Below are 26493 nucleotides of genomic sequence, written 5' to 3'. Positions count from 1 at the left end.
TGTGCTTCACCCATTAACTCATCATTTAGTATTAGGTATATCTCCTAATGCTATCCCTCCCCCTCCCCCCACCCCACAACAGTCCCCAGAGTGTGATGTTCCCCTTCCTGTGTACATGTGTTCTCATTGTTCAGTTCCCATCTATGAGTGAGAATATGGGGTGTTTGGTTTTTTGTCCTTGCGATAGTTTACTGAGAATGATGATTTCCAGTTTCATCCCTGTCCCTACGAAGGACATGAACTCATCATTTTTTATGGCTGCATAGGATTCCATGGTGTATGTGTGCCACATTTTCTTAATCCAGTCTATCATTGTTGGACATTTGGGTTGGTTCCAAGTCTTTGCTATTGTGAATAGTGCCGCAATAAACATACGTGTGCATGTGTCTTTATAGCAGCATGGTTTATAATCCTTTGGGTATATACCCAGTAATGGGATGGCTGGGTCAAATGGAATTTCTAGTTCTAGATCCCTGAGGAATCGCCACACTGACTTCCACAATGGTTGAACTAGTTTACAGTCCAAATGTGGTAGTACTTTTAAAAATCAAAAAATTGATATAAATGCATGGTATTTGCCATTATCAGAAATTGTGTGTGATTATTTTAAAACATTGAGTTGTGATCTTCTGTGCATTAAAAAATACATTTTCCTTGGTTATTATATATTTGTCCTTAAAAAAATATTATATACACATAGATATAATTGATTGTAAAGTTGTATGGGCGTTAAATTTAGCTGTCAGACAGGGATAAAATGGAGCAGCCAATCCCCTCCTTAACTCTTTTGTTTCCATTTAGCTTTCACTAGTAGAAAAGGTAATTTATGTCATTTTGAGCTGGACTTCTAGATTTCCGACCAAACCCATATTCTCAAAGTAATGAATGTGGTGGAGTTGACTGCCCTTTCCCTTCATGGCTCCTTCATAGTTTCCTGTTTCCCTCCCTGTCTCTCCCTGCCTTCTTGCGAGTTACCTGGGCCCTATGCAGATACATTCAGCTCTTGATTATCTGCGTTAATGGATAGTAACTGAGACATACATAATCCCAGATGGTGGATAATCCAAAAACTGTTAATACTTGGCTTTGAAATGTATTTAGTAATGTTTTAAATTGTTTTTACCTTTCTAATTATATGTTGCTATTCTAATTATATGTTGCTAATGTTGCCATTAGTTTGCATCCCCTGAGTACATCCTAGTTGCTTGGGGGATTTAGCGTGGAGGGGGCACAGAAAAATGCAGAGTAACTGTGGTAAACCAGATTGATGGGATTATTATTGAGTTAAAATTTTATTTTGAGTAATTTTTTCCATTAATGATTAGGAGTTGTCAGCATGGCATTCAGTCTATGGCCTAGCACAGTACCTGCCACACTGTTGAAGTTTAGGAAATATTTGTTAAATGAAGATTCTCAGTTTTTCATACCAGTCTTATGATCAAATCAGGGCTGGCATGAGCCAGGAAAAGAAGTCAGCGAAGAAAGTTCATCTCCCCCAACCTCAACCTTTCCACCCTCAGGTCAGTGAAGATGAGTATTGCCAAGTCATGGACATTTTCCCAAGATAGTGCCGATTTACAGACTGTTTGACCAGCTGAGCCACACAGAATAGCTCCTCACTAGCAGTGCCTTAACACAGTGAGCCTTCAAGAAGGGAAATATGCTGTTCTTTTAAAATGCAAGAACGATACTTTGAAATGGGCACAAGGAAGCTGCGAATTCCTTTTAGTAGAATATAACTTTCCATGATAATACAAGCATCCGCAATAACATAAACATAAATATAGAGCAGTTCTTAACCTAAGGTCCCTGAATTAGCCTAACTCCTAAAATGGCTTTCACTTGAGTAGATATGATATGGGGATGGGTGTGTGTATTTTTCAGAAGAGAGGGCTCATACGCTTGATTACATTCTCAAAGGGGTCTGCAACTTCTCTCTACTGATGAATGGAATCTCAGTTTCACTGTTTTATACTTCTCATGAAATGTTTGAAAGTGAGAAAGAAAACTCCCATGGCCACTGCCTCACAAACTTGTCTCCATGTGGACTTCAGAACGATCAGGGAAAGTAATTTTGTAAATTTCTCTAACTATAGTTCGTTCCAAGCTGGGGACAGGCATAGGCTGAGAAGCCAAGGGTGTATGTTGAAAGACTGAACATGCAAATGGGCAATGGCAACACTATATGTGACAATAGAACTCTGACCCAGATAAGATGCCCCAGAAGCCAAACTACAACCTTTCCAGCAAAATCAGTCCAGAACAGTTAGGCCTTGGTCAGTCGCTGCTAACTTCCCTATTTTTGCCCTACTTTCTGCTTCCACCACAGGACCAACCTAGAGAAAGCCAAATATGTTCCCCAAATCAATCATATATGGTACCCCACGTCTAGTTAGCCCTCTGCCATGCCTACAGCCTTCAGTGGGGCATACCTGAAGCCTCCCCCCGCCCGTCCCCCACACCATAAAGCTTTATCTTTCCCCTGGCTACTTTGGATTATCTTCCAAACACAGGTAATGGTAGCTGAACTCTCTTGCTATTACAAACTCTGAATGAATAACCTTTGCTTATTCTCAATTTGGGGGGTCTTCATTTATTTCCACTTTGCATTGAGATTTGAGAGTTTCCAGGTGAACTCCCTTAACCTGAAATCTCTCTTCCACCACTACATCACAGAGCTGATAGTAATATCACTGGAGAAATGTTTCTTGGAGTTTAGCTCTTTATTTCTCCAGGAATAGCATTTTAAATGCATGTTTTATTTTAGGGATATTTAGACCCACATAGTTGATAGTGTTGAACCTTAGACGTAGAATGGTTCACTGGTAACACAGAATAGAGGAACACAAAATAGATGACCATTCAGCTGCGCTCCCAGTATCATGGGGCTTCTACATGGGGAGTGGGCAAATGCCCTTTTGGGCCTGGCAGTTTTGGTATTATCTCACTTCTGTCACCCTCACATTTGTATCCCTACTTTTTATTGGGTCATGTTTTTATAATAGTGTTTTCCTTGAAAATAAAATATATATAAATTAATACAGATAGAATTCTAAGAGAAATTTGGCTATGGATACTTTGTGTCCCAGTCATTAAATGTGTGCCTGATGGCCATTGGCTGAATGGTTAGACATGTAGAGTGAGCCAGTTTGAAGATACACACTCAAGAGTAGGCTGAGAAGATGCAGAGAGAAACCAGAACTTCCTATGTATGGGTCTTATAGTTTGGTTCCCACACGAGCAGCATCAGTATCTCCTGGGAACTAGTTCAAAATACACATTATCTCTGGGCACAGTGGCAGATGCCTGTATTGACCCCACCTTAAAAAATGATCAGGCTCCCATTAAATCTTCTGTATCAGAAAACTTTGGGGATGGGTTCTAGCAATCTGTGTTTTTACCATCCCTCCAGATACCTCTGCTGCATGCAAAAGTTTCAGGCCACTACTGTAATTAGAAGAGCCATCCAATAACTTTTGCTTTTTCTCTCCTCATGGAGTAACATTTTACATGAATGCATGGTAGATTTTAGGAGCTCTGACAGCCTGAAGCCAAAATATCGACAGGAAACAGGAATCTGTCACCTTGTCCAGTGCCTCTCAAACTTGTACATGCAGATCACCTGGAGGTTTTGTTGAAGTGAAGCTCTGACCCAGGAGCACTATACTGGGGGGCTGAAAGATGCATATCTCACAAGCTGCCAGGTGGTGGTGCTGATCCTAGGATTACACTTTGAATAGCAGGGTCCTAGGAGACCATACACCCAAGCTGAGGAACATTGGAGGTATGGGCATGCAGGGAACTAGAGTTCAGGAAATGAAAGGGGAAGGTTCCTGAGAGGTTAGGAGGTTTTTATAAATTCCTGCATAAATCTGATCACTTACTGCTTAGAATGTATGTTCAGGGATCTCCACAGAGAGATAGGGGAATCCCAGGGAGAAGACTGATAAGCAGCTAGGCATCCTGTGAAAGGTCCAGCCTGTAGGCCCAAGATCAAGATCATCTGTGGTCAAGAAGAGCTAACTTGAGGAAAAAGATTGGTATTAATTAAATAAACATTTTTAACCCCCTACTCTATGCCTCATACCAAATAACCCCTAGGATCCTGCTGGAGAAGAGAGAGAAACCAAAACAATATCCGTAACTTAACTATTTAGCTGAGATTTGTTTATCAGTGCCTTTCTCTGGAAAATGTAAGTGGGAGCAGTAACACTAATAGGTGTGAAACCTTCAAATATCAGGCCTGGGCAAAGCAGTGTCCTAAACCCTGAGCTGCAAGACAGGGTCAGGGCACTTTCTGGAACAGGAAAGAAGAGAAAGAAGAGAGGGCCAGTGATAACCCCGGAGGGTACTTAAAGCTGTGGGTTAGAGATAAGAGGTCAAAGGCAATAAGATACCCTGCTGCTGTTTAGGAATGGAATTTTTCTGACTCTCTTAATAGGTACCCATCTGTGGATTTTGGCCATGTCCCTTTGAATAACAGGAATTCTATTTCCAATGTAATTGTTGTTGGTGAGATTGACTGCTTATGGAAGCATAATGACTGTGGTCTTACTTTCATCCCTGAATAGATCCTGGTATTTCTCAGCTTAGTGTTACACTTCATGCCAGTTCTTCCAACAGTGTGTATAAATGTATTAGGAGATTTATGCAGAGGAAGTCGAAAAGTGCTATTCACTGTAGTTAAGATCCCATTGGTATTTGAAATGTCTATGATGGTTTCAAAAAATAAAGTCACACATGTTTTATTTTTTTAAATGAGTTTCAGATTACGGAGGATAGGAGTAATTATTTTTAGCAAATCTCTATATGCAATTTTAGAAAATTTATTTGATCATAATTTCTTTTCCTGAAGGTAAAATGGTAGAGCAAAGCCTATTTACAGACTTTCTAGAAGTAAAAACTGTCTCTGGTATGAATAAAAAACAGTTTTCATGGAGCCTAAAATTCGTTTTCCCAATGTGTCCAACAACTGCACGTTAATTCTTTGTATGTTTAATTCATACACAGCAGTGGCTTCTAAGTAATTTTCTCAAGGAGATACCCAGTAGCTTACTTGTGATGGAATCCAAGTAAGTGATAGGGTAGAGAGGTTACTTCTCAGCAGCTTTCATCCCCATAGTCCTCTCCTGTCAGGGCTAAGATTCCAACTGCTCCCTAGTTGGAATGGACAAGAGGATTCTCACAGAGAGTGCATCGTGTTCATACAACTATAGCTGTATTAGACTATTACCATCATGCATTAGCTTTATTGGAATTTCCTGGTAAATTATATATGCTAAAGTTACTCAGTCCTTGAAGTACCATACTTGTAAGCCAAATAGCAGGCATACATCTGAAAGAGGTATGTGTGTATGAGAGAGAGAAGGAGAGAGAAAATGTTCAAGCATCAAAAGCATGTCATATTATGGTCATCTTCTGTACATGTTCATGATCATCTTAAATCCCTGGAAAAACATAGATATATAAGGATCTACTTTCCATTCAGACTATTTTTGCAAAGGCATGTTACAGTTGTTCTGACAAAACAGCTTCAAACACTTGCCAAGGAGAATAAATTACAGTAGGAATGGGTGGTAATTATTAGGAACTTATTTTTGGAATAAGAAACCTTCCTTAATAAAGGGCTGTGACTGCCCTCTGAAAGGAAGAGAGAATTTTCCCAAAATCAAAAATACACTTTTAACAGTTCATGTACATATCCTTTGGGGGTTAAATTAGGTTAACATGTGTTCCCAAAAAGGCAAATTCAAGCTGGGTTCAATCCATTGATTACAAAGAACACTTAAAAAGCAAATTGGAATTCTTTAGACACAGTAATTCAAAGTTTCTGTTTTTTCTCTTTTTGAAAAAGAGTTTGATGGCTTAAAGGATTCAAATATATCTTCAAGGCATTCAGATACCAAATAGTTTTTAAAGACCTAATTGAAATAGTTGATTAGATAAAAAATTTACCAAACAGGTAAGCATCCTTCAGTAATGTATTCTGCAGAGCCCATAGAAGACTAGTAAGTGTAAAACTGGAATAAAATTATTTATTTTGGCCTCCCATTTTTTGTGACTGTTTTCTAAAGAAGTTCAAATTAAATATGAGAATGGCTTGTGACCCTAAGTATAATGAATTCAGTGTTTACTTGCAATTTTAAGACTGTCTACACAGAGTTGATATAAAGGAAAGCTCAGGGTGTATTAATTTCAAAAGAACTGAATACAAAGAAACCCAATATAAGAGCCTAAAATCAGTCAAAGAAGTACCCAAGCACAGAGATAAACATTTTCACCTTGCTTTTTCTTGAATACTAATACAGAACTTGGATTCTGTGTTTATCCCATAACAGGCATAGATTATTTAAAAATTGTTAGCTTTTAAAAATACAAGTGAACAGAAAGCAAAACACAAAATTGATATCATTGAGCAAAAATCTAACATTGCTTTTTTGTGTAAGAATGCTCACCTAGTGGTATCATTTCGTGATCACAGGTTACTCAAGATGCCCTTATAATGTGTGTTAAATTGAATGTAACGTTTCTACATTACTTGTTCTTGTAAGGTTACTATGCCCATATCTCACTAAAGAGCCATTAATGGAAAAGAATACGGAAATGAAGACCTAGGATTTAATTTTGTTTCTCTGTATATAACCCACTACAGCCAAGTTGGATTAAGGCTATGTTTATTTAAAGCTCAGTCAAATTGGTCCTTTTCATAAACTCATTGGCAAAAATGAATTTCTCTTGGTGTTTCCATGGGTCAGTCACCAAGCAATAACACCAACAGTAGTTACTGTTCCCCTGGGAATAGCAGCTTAATTACACAGAAATTTAAAATCGAGAATAGTGGTATAAATGCAAACATAGAGACTTGTCCTGTCTTTGGGTGTTTATTATTAAATTTAGTACCTCAGATACTCTTTTCTGTTTCTGCAGATCTTTATTACTAAGTAGATATGGTAAAATATGGATTATTATATTATCACAAGTGATAAAATATATGGTTATGAGCATGGCAGTCTGCAGGTGTAACATACATAAAGCAAGATTGATAGTATAAAGCAATTAAACTGAAGTTATCTTTAAGGGGAAAAGGTTTAATGCTACCCTTAAGTGTAACTTAAACTCTCACTAAATATTTTTAACTGCAATAAAAGCATGTTAATTGTAGGAGTGACTTCTTTACAAGACCTCATTTCTTAGGGTAAGTTTTTCTTTCCAAGAATATAAAAGCTTACTGAAATAATTTCTATTACTAACTCATTCTGTAAAGAGCTTTTTCCTTGGCTTTTAAGCTCAATGAAGAAAGCCCAAAATAGCACAGGAAATTTGTGTGTTGTGAATATATATAAGAACTAAATCCAATTGGGATAAAATGATTAAGTTATTGATAAGGTCATCGTTGGTCCCAAAGCATTCCATTAGTTATATGCTTCTTCTTAAATATTTTGAGAATTTGGCCTGGATTTTCTTATATATAAAATAGAAGAGACGGCATTTTACTTTAATATCCTCTCATGTACAACTTATTAACAGTCTTTATATAAAAGAAACATGCTAGGCATCTAATGATAAATTTTTTTCTTATGTGGTTTTGGTATTTTTTTCTACCTCCTGGATTATTTTTGTGCCACCACTAACAAGATCAATGCCTGTACTTCCAAATTAGCTATCCCATTGCTTCTCAGTAAAGGTGGCTTTACAGTGGGGTTAACAAGAGTTCTGTAAATACATAAAGCACTTAGCAAAGTGTATAGAGGTCTTTACAAAGAACTTTCTGGATCTCTCTCTCTCTCTCTCTCTCTCTCTCTCTCTGTTTCTGTCTTTTACGTGCACTCACACACACAGGATTTGGTCCTTGCCCTGGAATTATATAGCAGTGTACTTGGCAAGGTACTTAAAGAGTGAAGCAATATGAAAGATTTATAAAGCAGCACATTGTAGATAATACATTAAAAAGTGCTAAAGACATGCATTGTGTGTAGTTTTGGAGATATTAAATATGTGAACAATTTGACACAGAAAATAAAGATGTATTTTATTCAGTGTAGATTACTAGATGTTTGCAGTTAACCTTCCTGACTGCTGCAGTGAAGATTGCTGCATATGTGTATCTTCAGAGTCAAGAAGGGTGCAAGAGAAGTTTGAGGAATAACTGGGCAGTTTGTTGTAGAAATAATGGGTATAGAAATTATTTCTAGGAAATGGGCTACTTTGGTTTTTTTGTTGTTGTGCTTAAAGCACTATCTGTGATGAAATCTAAGATATGATTGCTGATAAGAAAATGGCAAGGATTTGAGCTGTAAGGAAAGAGGGGGAAGATTGTATTCCTAACCGTAGTTGTGTATTAACCTTCATCTACGTTCCTCATTGATGGAGGAAAGTTGTGTCAGCCGAATAACTGTAACCACATTCTACATGTTTTCGTCGTTTAAGAATGCAAACATTTGTATCGGTTAAAAATCCTTTGAACAAGGGCCCAAAATGGTTTAGTTCATGTACTTTTTTGCTGTGCCCATCTCTGGTTCCCCTGGTACTCTTTGCAAGATCAGTTAATTCTTTGTAATTAAGAATAGCAGCCTATTTAATTTAGAGATGTTTTTGTACTTCTTGGAATAGTAAATATTAGCATTTGTAATTTGAAAGAATTAGAAATGTGTGGAGAAGTATTTTTTTTCCTAAGCCATGTAAACACAGCCATATTAGACAAAAAAAAATTGTGTTAATCACCCCTCATTTTATTAATAGTAGTGGAGTAAAAATTGAAAATTATAAAAGATAAAAATTATAAAAGACATTGTAACATTTTTAAAAATTGAACATTTAAAACATTTTAAATATTTTAAAGTGGAAAATTATAAAAGATGCTGTAACATTTTTAAGAAGATAAATATTACTTCGGCATTTAAATTTTTTATACTGAAAAATTGAGTGATGTAGTTGAAAATATAATCTAATTATTTTATTGATTAATATGAGAATGTGAATTAAAAAACTTGTGTTTAATCACATGGTTCCTGATAAACTATGATACGTATTTGTGAGTATACAGTATTTTGTCACATCTTTGATTTCTCCTTAAATATATTGCTCTCTAAGGAAAATATTTGAATTTTTTTTGCCTTGCTTTAACCCCACAAATGGTTATATTTGGTTTCAAATTTACATAGAATTAACATCTCTTAACTAATTTTTAAAGGATTTATTCTATACTATTTGATGGTGCTAGAAATTTGGAATTTTTAATTCTTTGCTATTTGCTAGAATCACATAGAATTCTAGCTGAAGTCCTTAGAAAAAGACTTATGTAAGGAAATTGTAGCCATGTCATGTAAAATTAGAGGTAAATGAATAAAAACATCAAACCAAATTTTTTTCTTATAAGAATTAGATATAAATAGTTTAACATTTATTGAAAGTCTAAAGTGTCACTATTATGTACAATTATATATAGATGTTGCTTAGTATTCACATTAGCTGCTTATGTTTACTCTGTGGCATAGATACTCATTTTCTAGATAATAGAAGTAAGTTTGAAAAACACTCCTCGAAAGGTAGCCTTACTGATCAGGTATATCTGTTGCAAAGCTAAAAAAAATAAGTATGACTATATCCTTCATTTAAAATAGCTGTCTATGCTTGACCAAAAAAATGGTTATCTACTGGCTTTTTCCCACACTTAATTTTAAAATGAATTATTTTAAATAGAAGTGAGATGTGAGAACGCAGTTTTCTAAGTTTCTATTGGATTTGTCATACAAATATTTGCAGAAGGGCAATTAACAACAACAGAAAATCAGTAGAGATCATGAAATTTTGGAAAATTTTATTTTTAACTTACAACCTTACCTATGGAAGCAACTACCAGACTACTAAACATTCATTTTTTCTTCACCTTTTTGGAATTTGTGATTTCTATTAAATATGAAAGATTTTGACTTTTTTCATATATATGTATAATACTTGTGTATATAATAGTATTTAATGATGATGGCCTAGTTATACAATTATAAAATTCATTTGAAAGCTTAAAATATAGATTTTACTATATCATATTTTTGATATATAATATTTGCTCACTGTGTTCAGTTAATAGTTTTTCACAGTTACTTGAGAAAATGATCACTCTTTATTCTCAAACGTACTGTCTTCTGAATTTTTGTTTTGTTTCTTTCCAGAAGGTGGGTGCGGCTGCTATTTGGACGAGAGTTCCCCCTGCAGGACCTTCTGGTGGTCTGGGATGCCTTGTTTGCAGATGGCCTCAGCCTGGGTTTAGTAGATTATATCTTCGTAGCCATGTTACTTTACATCCGAGATGCTTGTAAGTATTAATGGCCTTTCCTACATTTGACTAGGTACTCCTGATTTTCAAAAATGTTTTGCCTTTTAAATAGACTTTGTGTTTTATTATTTGATTTGCATGTACCTCAATTTTTGTAGTAGGGTAATATACTGAAATTTCAAAGGAATATACTAAACATCCCTTTTGTTGGTTAACTGTGTACACATTGGGAGATGTGAGTCATTTTATCCTGAGAGAATTAGAATATTCTTCAGAACCATTTTTCTAAAGACTTTACTCCTGCTTTAATCTCCTCATTACACACAGTTGTGAAATGCATATATAAAAGCAAGTATTTGAGATATGTTTAGAGCTCCACCTTCTGACAAGTAGGGAATATTCAAGGATGTTTATCAGGAGATTGGAATTATTTTTATAATATCAACACCTTGCTAATTAAAAAAACAAATACATTTAAAGGTATTTTAACTTTCTTCCAGTTATATTTTAGAAAAATATATTTCTCAGTACAGTGCTGAATGGTAGACGTGTTCCCATCTCCTCAGATGTATGTTATGGTGTCTCTAATAACCGGAAAGCCAGTGTCTAGCCCTTTCGAATAGTCTGATAGTTCTTAGCTTGAAGAAAATATCGGTGTGTATTTTAAATTTCAAAATACTTCAAAATTGTTTTCTGTCTCAGAGAAGTAATCAAAAGTTCACACAATAGAACTTGTTAGCCAAAATATAATTAGGAAAAAGTGCACAAAATTATGTGATTGAATTAGGAAATAGGTAGCTAACATAAAGTAAGACTTTGTCAGAAGAACATACACTTTTTAGAATCATTTATAATTGCGACTGTTAAATTGTTATGTTGTTCTCTTTATTTGTTCATTGGATACCAGTTGTGCCAGATGCTCTTGTTATGCCTCTAGTAACACTAATTTTCTTTAAAATTTTAGATTATACTTTTTTAATTTCCCAAAATTACTTAAATAAGTGACAGGAGCACCACATTTTATCCAAAAAATGTAGATTTTGTTCTGTGCCTCGAAGGTCAAATAGTTTAGGTTTTCTCAAAGTGAAAGTTTCTTCCTTCTGAGCCAGATCTAATCATTTAAGAACATGGAAGTCGTAAGAGGAAACATCAGGAAAGTAGAGAAAGATATTTGAGTAGATTTGATGGATACTGGATTTTATGATATTCAATACTAACCTCTAAGTTGTATTTTTTAATATAAATAATAATAAAAGGAATGAGAAACCTCTTCTAGAAAAAAGAATGCTTTGGATAATATTTATGCAAAATTTTCCAAATCAAACAACTGCTGAAAAGTATTATGATTTTCTGTAATTGTAAACAGTTTACAATTTGCTCTTTTTTGACTTTGGCACATTACCACTATATATTTTTAATTTAATCATCCTGTCTCCTATTCTAAGACCTACTTTTATCATTTTATAAAACATGGCAAATTTTTTGGCACCTGAAGTCCTTACACATTTTTCATCTTTTCACTGATGACTTTATAAAATGTAGAAAAATACAGAAGTAATGAAGTGATTTATTTATTTCAATATTTAACCCAACTTATTTTAATTTTGTTATTTAAGTCTATAACAGTGGATGAGATCTCCTAAAAATAGAATGAATATTTGTCAGGTATTTACAGATCACTGCTCCTGTCCTCAAGAAGTTTACCAACTAGTAGGGAAGACTGACATAAATGATTTCAAATGAACATATTTGGTACTATAGTTGGGATGTGGACAGGTAGTGTGGAAACTTAAGGAGAGGCACCTAGCTCCCCTCTGGGCTGCTGTGAGTCAATAGAGAAAATTGTGCAGGTGTTGGCAAGCCAAATAAGAGGATCTGCTTACAAGGCAGAAGGAACAGCATGAACAAAGGCCTGGAAGTGAAAAGCAGCTTATTAGGGATGTATATATTAATGTGTTTCTATAAACTGTTTGGTATTATTAGAGTACAAAGGGAGAGAGACTAGCCGCAGGTTATGAGACTATAGAAAGAAACAGGAGGGTCATGATGACAGTCTTCCTATGGTAAGTGATAGGGAGCTATTGAAATGTCCAAAGCAGAAATGTGATCACTTGTAGATCACTTTAGCAGCAATGGGGAAGATGAAATCGAAGGAGAGAAGAGCAAGGACATCAGTTAACAGTTGTGATGGTAGTTCAGGAGAAAAACAGTGGATCAGAGAACTATTCAGAGCTAAAGGTAGCAAGATTTAGTGATTAAATATGATAGGAGAGGGAGAATGGGAAATCTAGAAGAATCTCCAGCTTGGAGGTATGAGTGACTGGGAAATATTTATAACTTGATAGAAAATACAAGGATTAAGAAGTTTTAGGAATGTTAATAATTAACTGGGCTTGACTTTGCTGAGTTTTGGGATATTTATAAGAAATTATAACCTAAAGATTTGAAAAATAAAGTTAAATGTCAATGTCAAGGCCACAGATTTAATTTTGCAAATGATTGACAGCTGTTTGTTAAAACTATCACCACAGATGCCACCTGCAAAGAATAGGGTGACTATATATCAAAGTTTGTTTGGGATAGTCTTGGTTTACACCTGCTATCCCAGAATAGTAATTATTTGTCCTTTTTCACTCTTGAAGACATCACATTAGGATCGTAAAAATTATATGGTCCTATTACCTAAGGTGGGTACATATGGAAAGAGAACATGGGCAAAGGTGAAACTGGGTTTAACATAAGCATTTCAGAGGCACCAGAGGAGAAAAAGCCAAGGAAGAGCTTAGTTTGTGTTGTAACCCCAGAGAACTGTCTGAGCCAAGCAGAGAAAAGAAGGTCAAGAGTGCCCAGGAATAGTAACACAAGGCTAGAAAAGTCCACTCACTTTGGGAACTGTGGAGGGACAGTCATTGGATACCTTTGCCAGGGTGGATTCAATGGACTGGTTGAGCAGAAGCTGGATTATGGTGGGTTGAAGAGTGAATAGACAGTTAAGAAGTACAGTAGTCTTTTCTTCAGCTTTTTATTGTTGGTTTTTTGTTTGTTTGTTTGTTTTTAATATATGCATTACTTTTTCAACTGAAAAGATAACTAAATAAAAACAAAGAATATGGAGATAGCAGATATAGAGTGATCTTTGAGTAAGGAAGAAGAACGATGTAGCTAGAGAACAGTGCAGGGGCAAGGAAGATTGGATGGCTGTCGTTAGACATTGGAGGCAGGGCAGAACTGATAGAGAGGTTTACTTCTCAAACCAGTCTGAGTTCCTACTTCAAGAATCAGCACTAGTTTTCCCCACCCTGTTCCATGAATTAGATCTATGAAAAAGCCAAGCATGGTGGCTCGAAACTGTAATCCCAGCATTTTGGGAAGGCAGGGCAGGAGAATTGCTTGAGCCTAGGAGTTTGAGACCAGTCTGAGACACGTGGTGAAACCCCATCTCTACAAAAAATAAAATTTGGCCGGGTATAGTGGCTTGTGCCTGTAGTCCCAGCTACTCACGAGGCTGAGGTGGGAGAATCATTTTAGTCCAGGAGGTCAAGGCTGCAGTGAGCCGTGATTGCGCCTCTGCACTCCAGAGTGTGGGTGACAGAGCAAGACCCTGTCTAAACAAAAAAAAATCTATGAAAAGAGAAAATATCTTCTTTGTTTTGAAGCTTTCACTTGTTTATTATCTGTTCTTCACACCCCACCCCTAATCCCTGTTCCCCAGTGAGAGACAGGATTTTTTCTGTCTTGGTTTCCCTCCCATATACCAGCATCTAGAATTGGGCCCAGGGCATAGTAAACCTCCAGAAAAATATTTTTTGAGTAAAATAATTGAGGAAATAAGGGCCCAGAGGCAATAGAAAAGAACTGGGTCTGGAGTCCTGTGGAAGACTGGCTGTGGAACAGGAATGAAAAGCTGGTGCCGATGCAGGAAGAAAGCACTAGGCTGCTTTCACAAGTAATCCAGTTCATAAGTGGAGAAGACAGAAAATGGAGGAATTCCATATCTGATAAAAGAGGAAACAAGGTTATCCACTGTGAGTGAGGCAGAGTAGGGTTAGTGGTTTGTGGGAAATGACTTGGAGATGTGATAAAAATAGCTAATTAAGAGCCAAGAAAAAACCATGTGTAGCTGTTGAAGATCCTACAGAGACAAACACTGGGAAGTGGTACCAGGCCTCAAAAAAAAAAAAAAAAAAAAAAAGAGGTAGATTGTGATCCAGGCTTCCAAATGAATTAGGCAGGACTAAAGGGAGATAGGAGGGTAGAGGGTGTTGAGTGTATTTTAAAATAGTGGTTTAAGATGTATAAAGAGGGAAGCACAGCCAGGAAAAGATTAGGGAAAATTGAATATATCAAAGAATTGGGTGAGGTAGAGCATGAGAGAGCTAAATGCATACAAAGTTGTGGTCCGACATAAAGCAGTTCTAGATCTGCTTGGTATGGTTGAAGTACGTGAAGAGGAATTTAAGTCGCTTGAAGACCAAGGGATTGTGAGGAAACTGGGGTTTTGCTTTAGTTCTCCATGGACACTTCACCAAGGATCCTAATAGGAAAAGGCATAGAAGGAAATGTAATGAGCCTGGCACCATAGCCTCAAATAAATGAAAAAGAGTGACCAAGAAAACAGCTTTTATTGAACCAGTCAATTATTCAGAGTCAACCATTCAACCAGTGTTTACCAGTATATGGTACATAGATGATAGTGATGCAGGGACATGATTGATGCATAGAGGCATGGCATTAACTTGAAGAAGTTTTATGAAATGATAGGAAGCAATAGTTTGGAAGAATCAAAGAGCAAGGTGGTCCTCCACCTCACATCTGGAGGTTGCAGAGGCAGCAGTGACTCTGGGAGGGTGAGGCTTAGAGGGAAAGACATTGTTCCCTAGAGAAAAGGATTGAAATAGAGGGGAGCAGCAGAAAGAAAAGGGATAGAGAACCAGATTGGACAGAGTTGCATGGGAGGTCAGTACTAATTAGATGAGCTTATATTTTTGGCCACGGTCAAGAACTGAGAGGAAGGTGGGCAATTTGCCAGCCCCAGCTTTCCAAATAAATCATTGGTGTCAAATTTTTATTTCATGCCAGTGGATTCTGACTCATAATGTCTTGCTAGGGCTTCCAAAGTGGGGATGTTCAGTTACACTTAGTAGTTTAAATCTCATTCATTCAATAAATCTTAAGTGAACACCACTGTACCAGGCTCTGAGCATTACATATGTTCTTTTGGAGCTACATTTGTAGGATGCTCAGAGGATGTTTCATCTGAGGGAAACTAAAAGAGCCTTCCTTCTGTGATGACATGCCTTCCTTGGGGTGCATGTCTCCTAGGGATTCAGTGGATGGGGATCAAAGGGTCTATGATCATCCTGATAGTGTGCAAAATATTGTGTAGGTATGCCTTTCTCTGGGTCAAATGTCTATAGTTTTCATCAGTTTCTCAAAGGAACACATCCCCAAAAAATAGATAAGATTCACTGCATCTAGTCCAAAATTCTGATTTTGTAGGCACAGATAATAAGGCCTGTTATGGGCTGAATTGTATCCCCCCCCAACAAAAGATATATTGAAGTCCTAACTTCTAGTACCTGAGAACATGACCTAATTTGGGAATAGATTGTTGCAAATGTAATTAGTTAAGATGAGGTCATACTAATCCAATATGACTGGTGTCCTCATAAGAAGAAGGAAATTTGGCAACAGACATGCACAGAGGGAAGACAATGTGAAGGTATACAGGGAGAAGAAAGCCGTGTGAAGACAGCCAGAAGCAGAGGTTGGAGTGATATTATCTACAAGGCAAGGAATGACAAGGATTTTCAGCCATTACCAGAAGCTAGGAGAGAAATAGGAAACAAATTTTTCCTCTTCAGAAGAAACATGCTGCTAACACCAGAAGCAGGAGAGGCAAGGAGGATTCTCCCCTACAAGTTTCAGAGGGAACATGGTCCTACCAAAACTTTGATTTTGGACTTCTAGCCTTCAGAATTGTGAAACACTAAATTTCTGTTATTTTAAGCCACCCAGTGTTTGTTACTTTGCTGAATTATATGGATTAAAATTATATACAGAAAGAAACATTGAGCAATAAAGAAATAATGTGAGAGTAATCGTAAACCATTACTCCTGTAATAGTTTATGAATGGTCATACCCCCACCACACTATTTTTTAACTGACTTATTTCATATTGTAAGTCACTCTTGTGATTCCTTGCTTCCCCTGGCTCCACCTACCTAAATCTTACTCCTATTTTCAGGCCTAGGGCAAGGTAGCCTTTTCCCCAAATCTTTTCCTATTATTCTAGCTCTCATTGATTTCACACTTTGCAATCCTATAAGATCATCATCAATACCACTAACTAAGTGCTACATTAGTCATACTCTATTTTACATTTTTCCGTAGTTATTGTGGGTGTTGGTCCTATCTCCTCAACTAGATTGTGAGCTTCCTTGGTACCAGAACCACATTACAATTCTTTCATATCTCTAAAAGCATCTGAAGCTCTTCATGTGCTCAGTTAATGTAGTACTTGGGGTAATGCCAGGCCAGAACGTACCATAGAGACCTTGGAGGGGTGGATTTGTGTGCTGTGATTACTAAGAAGACAAGTGCTAGTCTCATTCTTAGAACAACACAAATAAATAATTATTCTTTGAAAATATACTTTCAGCATAGCTTCTTCAAAGAAAGCATGGCCTACTTTTAAAACTAGCTGAAATTTTCACATCTATTTTTTGTTCATTTTATTTTGTTTTTGACTAGTATCAAAAAACATGGTCTCTATTTTAAACATAACATACCTTTTATTTGTCTTGTAAATTACATTAATAGCTAAAACACTATAAAAAATTGTCTCTATTTTAAACATAACATACCTTTTATTTGTCTTGTAAATTGCATTAATAGCTAAAACACTATAAATCTATTTATAGATTTTCCTTTTTTTTTTTTTTCTGAGACGGAGTTTTACTCTTGTTACACAGACTGAGTGCAGTGGTGCCATCTTGGCTCACTGCAACTTCCACCTCCTGGGTTCAAGTGATTCTCCTGCCTCAGCCTCCCAAGTAGCTGGATTACAGGAGCATGCCACCATGCCCAGCTAATTTTTGTATGTTTAGTAGAGACGGGGTTTCACCATGTTGGCTAGGCTTGTCTCAAACTCCTGACCTCAGGTGATCTGCCCACCTCAGCCTCCCGAAGTGCTGGGATTACAGGCATGAGCCACCACGCCGGGCCTAGATTTTCTTAAAAAGAAAGTATTTCTCAAATATTTATTGCCTTTTTAAATGTACTTTCTCTTTGAACACCATAAATGGAAAAGTTTCCTTCTTGGCACTTCTACCCACTTCCTGCCTTGTTTTTTCAGCCAGCGTAAGCATGTTACAATACTCTACTATAATTTTCCTCTGTTTTTGATAGGGATTTCTTTAGCCATTTCCTGGCCTGGCATGGCATGGCAGTTGTGGCCTCTTTGTGATTTCAAATATTACTCCTTTTGATTTCATTTTAGATCTCTACTTATTCTTCAGCCACTGTCTGTCTGCCAGTATTTCCCTCTGTCCTAACCCAGAATTTCTATTTCTGTATTTTCTAGTTAACAGCATGTTCAATGTCATATTGATGTCAAAATGCATTTATTTCAACTACAAATTGTATTTATTTGTCTTTTCTGGAAAAGCGTTGCTTAACAGTGATTACAAATTTTAAATATGGTAATGTCACAAAGTTTTATCAAAGCACAAATTGATAGTCTTATTTTTGAAGGAATGTTTAAGCACTTCCTGACTACTAGGTCTCTTCCTTCTGAGACATAAAATGGTGTCAGTTGTTTTTATGATTATATCAGATATTTATATTAATGTACCCTGTTACAAACACCGTTTATACTACTTTATATCTTAGTTTAACAGTCTCCTCATGTTTCACTAACAAAGGCTGATATACCATAGTAGCACATTGTCTGTTATTTTGGGTTTCTTTTTTAATGTTTCCTTTTTAAAAAAAAATTGAATTATTGAATTGGATTTTAAGAAAGGTTCTAGGTTCAGCACAAAACTAAGTGGAAAATACAGTTTGCATATACCCACTCCCCCAGATACCCATATTCTCCCCCACTATCACCATCCCACATCAGAATGATACTTTTTTTTTTTTTTTTTTGAGACGGAGTCTCGCTCTGTCGCCCAGGCTGGAGTGCAGTGGCACAATCTCGGCTCACTGCAAGCTCCACCTCCCGGGTTCACGCCATTCTCCTGCCTCAGCCTCCTGAATAGCTGGGACTACAGGCGCCCGCCACCACATCCAGCTAATTTTTTTGTATTTTTAGTAGAGACGGGGTTTCACCGTGTTAGCCAGGATGGTCTCCATCTCCTGACCTTGTGATCCGCCCATCTCGCCCTCTCAAAGTGCTGAGATTACAGGCGTGAGCCCCCGCACCCGGCCAGAATGACACATTTTTTACACTTGATAAACCTGCATTGATACAGCATTATTGCCTAAAGTTCATAGTTTTACATTAGGGTTCACTCTTGTGTGTTTGGACCAATGTATAATGACATGTATCCATCATTATAGTATCATACATACAGCAGTCCCTCCTTATCTGCAGTTTAAGTTTCCACAATTTCAGTTATCTGATACCAACCAAGATTCAAAAATATTAAATGGAAAATTCCAAAAATAAAAAAAACTCCTAAGTTTTAAATTGTATCCCATTCTGAGTAGCATGATGAAATCTGTAGCCACCCCACTCTGTTCTGCCCTGGACATGAATCTTCCCTTGTCCAGCATATCCACACCGCATAAGCTGCCTGCCCATTTAGTCACTTAATAGCAATCTTGATTATCAAAGCAACTGTTGTTGGTATCACAGTGCTTGTGTTCAAGTAACCCTTGTTTTACTTAAAGCCCTAAAGCTCAAGAGTAGCGATGCTGGCATATTGTTATAATTGTTCTATTTTATTATTAGATATTGTTGCTAATCTTTTACCATAATTTATAAATTGCCTAACTTATAAATTAAACTTTTATCATAGGTATGTATGTATAGAAAAAAGCATAGTACGTATAGGGCTGAATACTATTTGAGGTTTCAGGTATCCACTGGGGGTCTCAGAACACATCCTAAAAATCCTCTGTGTTCTGCCTATTCATCCCCTGTCTCCCTCTAATTCCTGGAAACTACTGATCTTTTTACTGTCACAATGTCATATAGTCAGATGAATGAAGTCTGTATCCTTTTCAGATTGGCTTTTTTTCCTTAGCAATATGCAGTTAAGTTTCCTCTTGAGTCTTTTCATGGCTTGATGGCACATTTATTTTTAATGCTGACTAATATTCCATTTTCTAGATACAATACAGATTGTTTATTAATTCACCTACTGAAGGACATCTTGGTGACTCCCTCATATACAAGTAAGACCTCCACCCACTTTCTCCTTCCATACATCCCATTTCTCCTTATCACCCCTGCCATAGGAGCCACTCAGTGTCTGCCTTTGTTTGCTTCCACATATTGTTGGCCGACACCTCACTGACCCTAAAGTCTTCCATTTTAGCAATTATCACAGCCCTTAGTATGTATCATTATTATCAGCCCTACCCTAGGTTGCAGTTTATTTTATGTTTCTCTTCCACTGGAATGTGAGAGAAAGTTGAGATTTTAAAAATTCTTTTCATGTCTTTAGAACTTAACTCAGCATTTTAAATAAAACAGGTGTTTAGTATAAATATTAAATGAATGAATACAGTCCAACACAAAAAAAAGATATTGTCAGCACTTCTTAAATACCTTGTGTACTTCAGCCATTTTTACTGACAATGTATATTTCTGATTAAGGCACTAAAAATCACAAAACATAATGAAATAAAGTGTATGTATGTCTATTTTCAGATATAACTAATTCCCAATGTATGGTTTTCCTTCGTTTCAATTTAAAATTAAGAGAGTCAAATGTATGAATCAGGCTTACTGATTATTTTCTAAATCTTAATCCCCACCAATTTTTTCAGGTTTCATTTCCATGACATTTTACAGATGCGGAGGTAGAACTTGGGCTTTGATTCTGAGTACTTACCTTTAATTACTACAATAGTGTTCACAGTTTGCATTAAAAGACTTTGTTTTGGCCAGGTGTAGTGGCTCATCATGCCTGTAATCCCAGCACTTTGGGAGGCCAAGGCAGCAGGATCACTGGAGCCCAGGAGTTCAAGACCAGCCTGGGCAACGTAGTGGGACCCCCGTCTCAATTAAAAAAAAAAAAAAGAATTAGCCAGGCATGATGGCACATGCCTATAGTCCCAGCCACTAGGGAGGCTGAGGTGGGAGGATCACTTAAGCCCAGGAGGTCAAGGCTTCATTGAGTTGTGATCATGCTACTGGACTATAGCCTGGGTTGACAAGAATGAGATGTGTCTCCAAAAAAAGAAAATTTTTTTTTTTTTTTTTTTTTTAAGAGTCTCGCTCTGTCACCCAGGCTGGAGTGCAGTGGTGCGATCTGGGCTCACTGCAACCTCCACTTCCCGGGTTCAAGTGATTCTCCTGCGTCAGCCTCCCGAGTAGCTGGGATTACAGGCGCCCACCACCATGCCCAGCTCTTTTTTTGTATTTTTAGTAGAGACAGGATTTTACCGTGTTAGCCAGGATGGTCTCAATCTCCTGACCTCATGATCCGCCCACCTTGGCCTTCCAAAGTTCTGGGATTACAGGTGTGAGCCACCACGCCTAGCCAAGAAAATTGTTTTTACGCTGTATCATCTCATTTGATTTCCTCAGTCGATAAGGAGTTAGAGAAGGTGGAGAAAACAGAAGCCTGTGCACTTAATTGATATCCTTCAAAGTTCATAGTACAAACGGCATTCCTGGAGCTAACATGCTGTCATTCTGACTTTTCTGATACAGTGATCTTTCTCTGCTCACACACTAGCCACTGGCAATTCTGCACTTATATACTTGCTTACTTACTGCCTTCCAGTTGGCAGCACTATTTATTTAAACATAGAAATTACTGAGTAAAGATCTCTTGTGTTATTGCTTGATCTCTTATTAAATGAGATTCTGTTTAAAGTGTATTAAGTGGGAAAAGTAACAATTGTTTAAATCTTTTTCCAAGCCCAAACAGTGAACTACTCTGAATTTGAGATTGTCCTCTTTCCTAAAAGTGAAATTAAAAGTCTTATATTATTCTGCACAAAATCTGCTAGAATAATAAGGACTTACCAAAGAGTATCCAAGTGTTTACATAAGAGTATGTGTTGGTCTTAGGTTTCAAGGATGGTTGTTGTAGTGATTGAATGGTGCTCAAAGAGGCAGTTGTCACAAAGCCAACTGAGGAAGAAAACCCAGAAAGACAAAATCTTACAAGGGTTTTAAACACTAGACTTAAACCACTTTTTGTGGGGGATATGACTGTGTTTTATTTTTGGCTTTCTCCAAAACTGAAGAGAGTAAAATTTTGTTGTTTCTATTTATGTTTTGTACCCCAGCCTCCCCCTGACCACTTGTTTTCTGGCCCATTGGCAATTACATTTTGTTTCTTGCCATTTGTACTTAGGAAAGTCAAAATACTAAGGGCCTTTAAATAAAGGTGAAGATGCTGCAGGCAGTAATTATGTGTTTTTTCCTGCATGTAGTAGGCTCTCAACAAATATTTTTTTCAGAGAGCATTACATTTATTGAATGTTTTCTCTATGCCAGGTGTCTGGCAAGGCACTTTCATTGCACATTGGCTTTGTTTTCAGTCAAGTACAATTAACTATGAGAAAAACTTTTTCCTTTTTTAAAAGAAAGAAGGTTTTCTTTTTTGTTAGCTCATTTTATTTTATACTTAATCCATGATTATTTGTTTTTATATGCCTTTTTATAGCTTTTTAGAAACAAGAATTTATGCCTATTTCTAAATATTTGCTATTCTTGGCCTTTGACACTGAGGACTTTTTTCAGTTTATACCGATACCCCTGTCATGAACTTGCTAAGAATGTAGGAAAGTATAAGACACAGTGGTGTGTGAGGCTTTCAGTCTACACAGACCCAGGTTCAGCCCTGTCTTTGCCCTTCAGGATCTCTGTGGCCTTGGCTGTGCTGTTACCTACTCTGCACTATCTCATCTATAATAGAGAGTCAATGATAATGCTTTCCTTAGGTGGAATTAGGAGGACTCATGAGACCTTTATAAAATGTATGACTAGTTTTCAGGCATATTATAGGTACTTGATAAGTGATAGATATTTTTGGGAAGTCGGGCAAGAAATTAAAGAAAGTCTGTATAGAGTTTCGTGTTTTGTGGTAGTTTTCATTCTGTTTTATTATGCTGAGAAAGAAAGTATATCTCAATATGAACTTAAATAATTTGAAAAAGTATTGCATGTATTTACAAACATTACAATTGTAAGTGTGGTTAGTTTTGAATTATGTGTAAGTTATTGATCCACATTGCTTTAAACTTTCTCAAAACAGTTACTTTTTCTGCATATCATTACTGATTTCACTTTTGGTTTGTTTGTACCTGCTGGAGAAAGTAAACCATCTCTTCAGACCACTCCAGAATAGTTGTGGGGCACATAAAGGTTCAGACAGAGAAGTCAGCTCTGCCTCATATGGAGGTAATGCTATTCATCAAGGATGAATTGAGCAAGATGGGGAAATGTACCACATAGCAGCTGGCCCACTCTTACAGAAACCCTGTAGATAGAGTAAGCAGGATTGTCTCTATTTTATAAATGGGAGAAATAAAGTTTCAGTGAAGTTGGGCAGCTTGCCTAAATTCACCATATTATAAGTGACTAGGCCAGTGATCTAATCTAGTTCTCATTCCAAATCCATTATCTTTTCTTAGGTACTACTTACCTTTGCTTTTACCTTCCCTAAATCAACTCTTTAGAATGTGCCTTCACTATTTTGTTTTTAAAGCATAAACATACTTCATTTTACATGTAGGTAGATAACAAAACTCAATAATTTTTCTTAATCTTTCACTTCTTACTTCATGTCTCTGCCCTGCTCTGATAGAATAAATATTGGGGAAAGAACACTATTACAGATTAGTTTTTCATGTTCAAAAAAAGTTTACTGTGAAGTTCAAAACTAAATTCTTATTGTGTCAGATCCTTACTAGTTTGTTTTTAAATCAGCTTGTGTAATTCTTTTCTACCTACTTTAAACTGGCTGTAGTTATTCAAAAGGAGATTTAATACTTAGCATATCTAATTGCAAATTAAGGGTATTTCTAAAAGTGTGGATTTTCATTAGCAAATTAGAGATACCATTATCTGAAAGCAGTGAACTTATTTGCTGTTATATTCCTAGTGCAGGTGCCTAGCATCGTCTCTGGATATCTGGCATTTAGTAGATGCTCAGGAAATGCTCATTGCATGCAGTGATTGGATGGATGGATAGAAAGATGAAAGAATGTTAGCTTCCTCATTTGTTTTGCAAGTAGAATATTAATACATTATTTGGCTTCCCTTATATATTTTATAGCTTCTGATAGCTTCAATAGTTTTAACAAGTTATGAAAACAGGATTATTGTTCTGGTCTCTATCTATCTATATGTTTATATTTAAATCAGTCTGTTCTACAGGAGTTCAAGACCAGCCTGGCAACATAGCAAGAGCTTGTCTCTTCAAAAAACTTAAAAATTAGCCAGGCATGGCAGTATGCTTCTCTAGTCCGTAATAGCTACTCCAGAGGCTAGGGCAGGAGGATTGCATGAGCCCAGGAGTTTCAGACTGCAGTGAGCTGTGATCATGCCACTGCAGTCTAGCCTGGGTGACAGAGCAAGACCCTGTCTCTGAAAACACATAGTAAATAAATAAATAAATAAATAAATAAATAAATAAATAAATAAATGATTAGTCAATCAATCAAGCTTTTCTGGAGATTGGTTTATGCTGATCTTCTAGTATACTTAAAACTGCTTCACTAGAGTAGTAGTAATACTTTACAATATGCATCCATTATGTCTCTTGATTTTCAAAACAATGGCCTTTCAAAACAAATGTCTTGTAATAGAGTACAGACTCTGCAGCTAGACTTTTGGGTTTCCAATCTTGCCCCTCTAGGGAATCACTGGTAACTTGTACAAGTGACTTAACTTCTCCAAGTATCAATTATTGCATCTGTAAAACAAAGATAATAATTGTACCTTTATAAGAATGTCATAGAAATTAATTGAGATAATGTAGGTAAAGTTCTTAGCATGTGGCCTGGCTACAGAAAGCTTTAATAATTCACTGTTATCTTAGTTATATTAGTAGTAATAGCTGCTTGATATTACACATCTGCCCTTCTGGGCTGTAATTTTCTCCAAAGTAAGGACTCAGTTTTGTTTATCTCTACATGCTCCCCTAGCATAGGGCCTGTCGTGAATGAGGTACTCTGAATAATTATTGGATTGAATAAAGCAGTCAAATAAATTTTTTCAATCAAAAAGTTGTTTTCCAAGTGACTAAACTTAAGCTCACAGAGGTTACCTGAACTGGTTTTAAACAGCTGCTATTAATCAGTCTCATAGATTATATCATTTAATCTTTAGGCAACTTGATGAAAGGTTCAAATAAAGCCCCAGGATTCAAACCTACATCCGTGAGTCATGAGATCAAAACTTTTCCACAAAATTTTCCTGCCTCTTTACAAAATATATAAGAATTCTTTCTTGGTCAATTACTAATAGATAATTACTTTTTGAGTTATAAGGTGAATTGATTAAGTCTTAATTACTTGCTAGATCTCAAAGAAACCTGTACATAAAACCATTATACTGTTCTCAGTATCTTAGCTTTTTGAATTTCTAGAGAAAAAAAGGACAGCAGGTAACTGAAGGTAAATATGAAAACATGAACAAATGAGAGTCTGAACAGATACAGAAAGGGTAGGATAAGTGAGTGCTTTACAAATGAAAGCAGATGTATGAAATTACAAGCTGTCATAGCAGCAATGGAAATGAAGATGATAAAGTGGTTCCTTACATAGATTATAATTATTCATTTTGCCCAGTCCTGTCTCCTTTCCCCGTAGTGCTTATAGGAGGGGGAGAAGTAGGAAGTTATAGCAAGAAATGGTATTCCAACAGCAGAAGAAAAAGTAATCTAAAAATCAAAGATATTTCTAATTATAAATGTTTGGTTTTTGATTTGTGTTGTTTCTGTTGAATCACAGTTGTTTTCTTATGGAACATTTTTCAAGTAACTGATTAGTGAAAAAACTTCAGTTGCAACCACAGAAGTTAAAACTGTAAAGTTTCTTCACAGTCAGTGCTGTGGAGGCAGTCAGTGTGGTTCATAAAGCAAGCATTGTTAATGGGCCCGACTCTGACAGCAGTGGCAGATAAGATTGTCAAGAAGTAAAGTAGTCTACATAGACCTGCCTGAAAAGATGTGTTTAATAATTACACCCATAATTAGGTTGATTTGAAAAAAAAATTAAATGACAGGCTACAGAACACATTTAGACTTAACCTATGACAATTATGACACTTTTCCTCCAAGAAATGCTGCTTAGGTATTCTCTCCCTAAATCTCTTGTTACCTTTAGAAAAACAAATAATTAGAAGAAATTCTACTTTTTAAAATTTTGAGTTACGTAATGTTTACCTATACAAAAGAAAATGTAACAAGTTATAATGCATAATAATCAAGGTAAATATTATTTCATGAAAATCTTAAACCGGTTCTTTTCTATTCATATGGCTTTTATTACTAATTTCTAAGTAGAAAAACAGGAGACATTTAAACATAGCCATATAAATGGCAATAAATATGCACGGTTCTGAGAATTTATGTTGCAGATGTACACATATCTGTATGTGAAGTTCTTCTTTCCAACACCCCCTGAGGTTAAGTGCTAATACATTAGATAGCAGTTAACAATACAATGTGTTCCTTCAAAGGCAATTTGGTAAAGATCCCTTCTTCCTACTTCCTTTTATCAAATCAGTTGAGTTATTGGTTTGCTTTCATTGACTCTTAAGTTGTTAGATTTTATATTCTCAGCAATGCAGAATATCTTAAATAGTATTGCATCTCAATTATTTTTTCTTCTTATTTAGTGATCTCTAGTAACTACCAGACCTGTCTCGGCCTTCTGATGCATTACCCATTCATCGGGGATGTACACTCACTGATTCTTAAGGCTCTGTTCCTTAGAGATCCAAAGGTAAGCTTCCCCAGTAGGGTATGCATAATTTTAAGTTGGGTGAAAAATAGGCTTCTCTGTGTAGAGTCTATGAATA

At 36.4% G+C, this 26493-nt stretch overlaps 1 protein-coding gene across 50 annotated transcripts in view; it reads left to right on the top strand.

Annotated features, from left to right (window-relative positions):
- Window positions 1–26493, top strand: part of TBC1D5 (TBC1 domain family member 5) — a 584007-nt gene that overhangs the window by 422569 nt on the left and 134945 nt on the right. For all 50 annotated transcript variants that reach the window (XM_054680417.2, XM_001161410.8, XM_009444995.4 and 47 more), the window contains 2 exons: window positions 10170–10312; window positions 26311–26417. In XM_054680417.2, the coding sequence (XP_054536392.1) occupies window positions 10170–10312; window positions 26311–26417 (250 nt within the window). The remainder of the gene's footprint in view (window positions 1–10169; window positions 10313–26310; window positions 26418–26493) is intronic.

The sequence above is a fragment of the Pan troglodytes genome, chromosome 2, assembly GCF_028858775.2.
Source record: "Pan troglodytes isolate AG18354 chromosome 2, NHGRI_mPanTro3-v2.0_pri, whole genome shotgun sequence".
Lineage (NCBI taxonomy): Eukaryota > Metazoa > Chordata > Mammalia > Primates > Hominidae > Pan > Pan troglodytes.
This window is presented reverse-complemented; position numbering and strand designations above follow the sequence as displayed.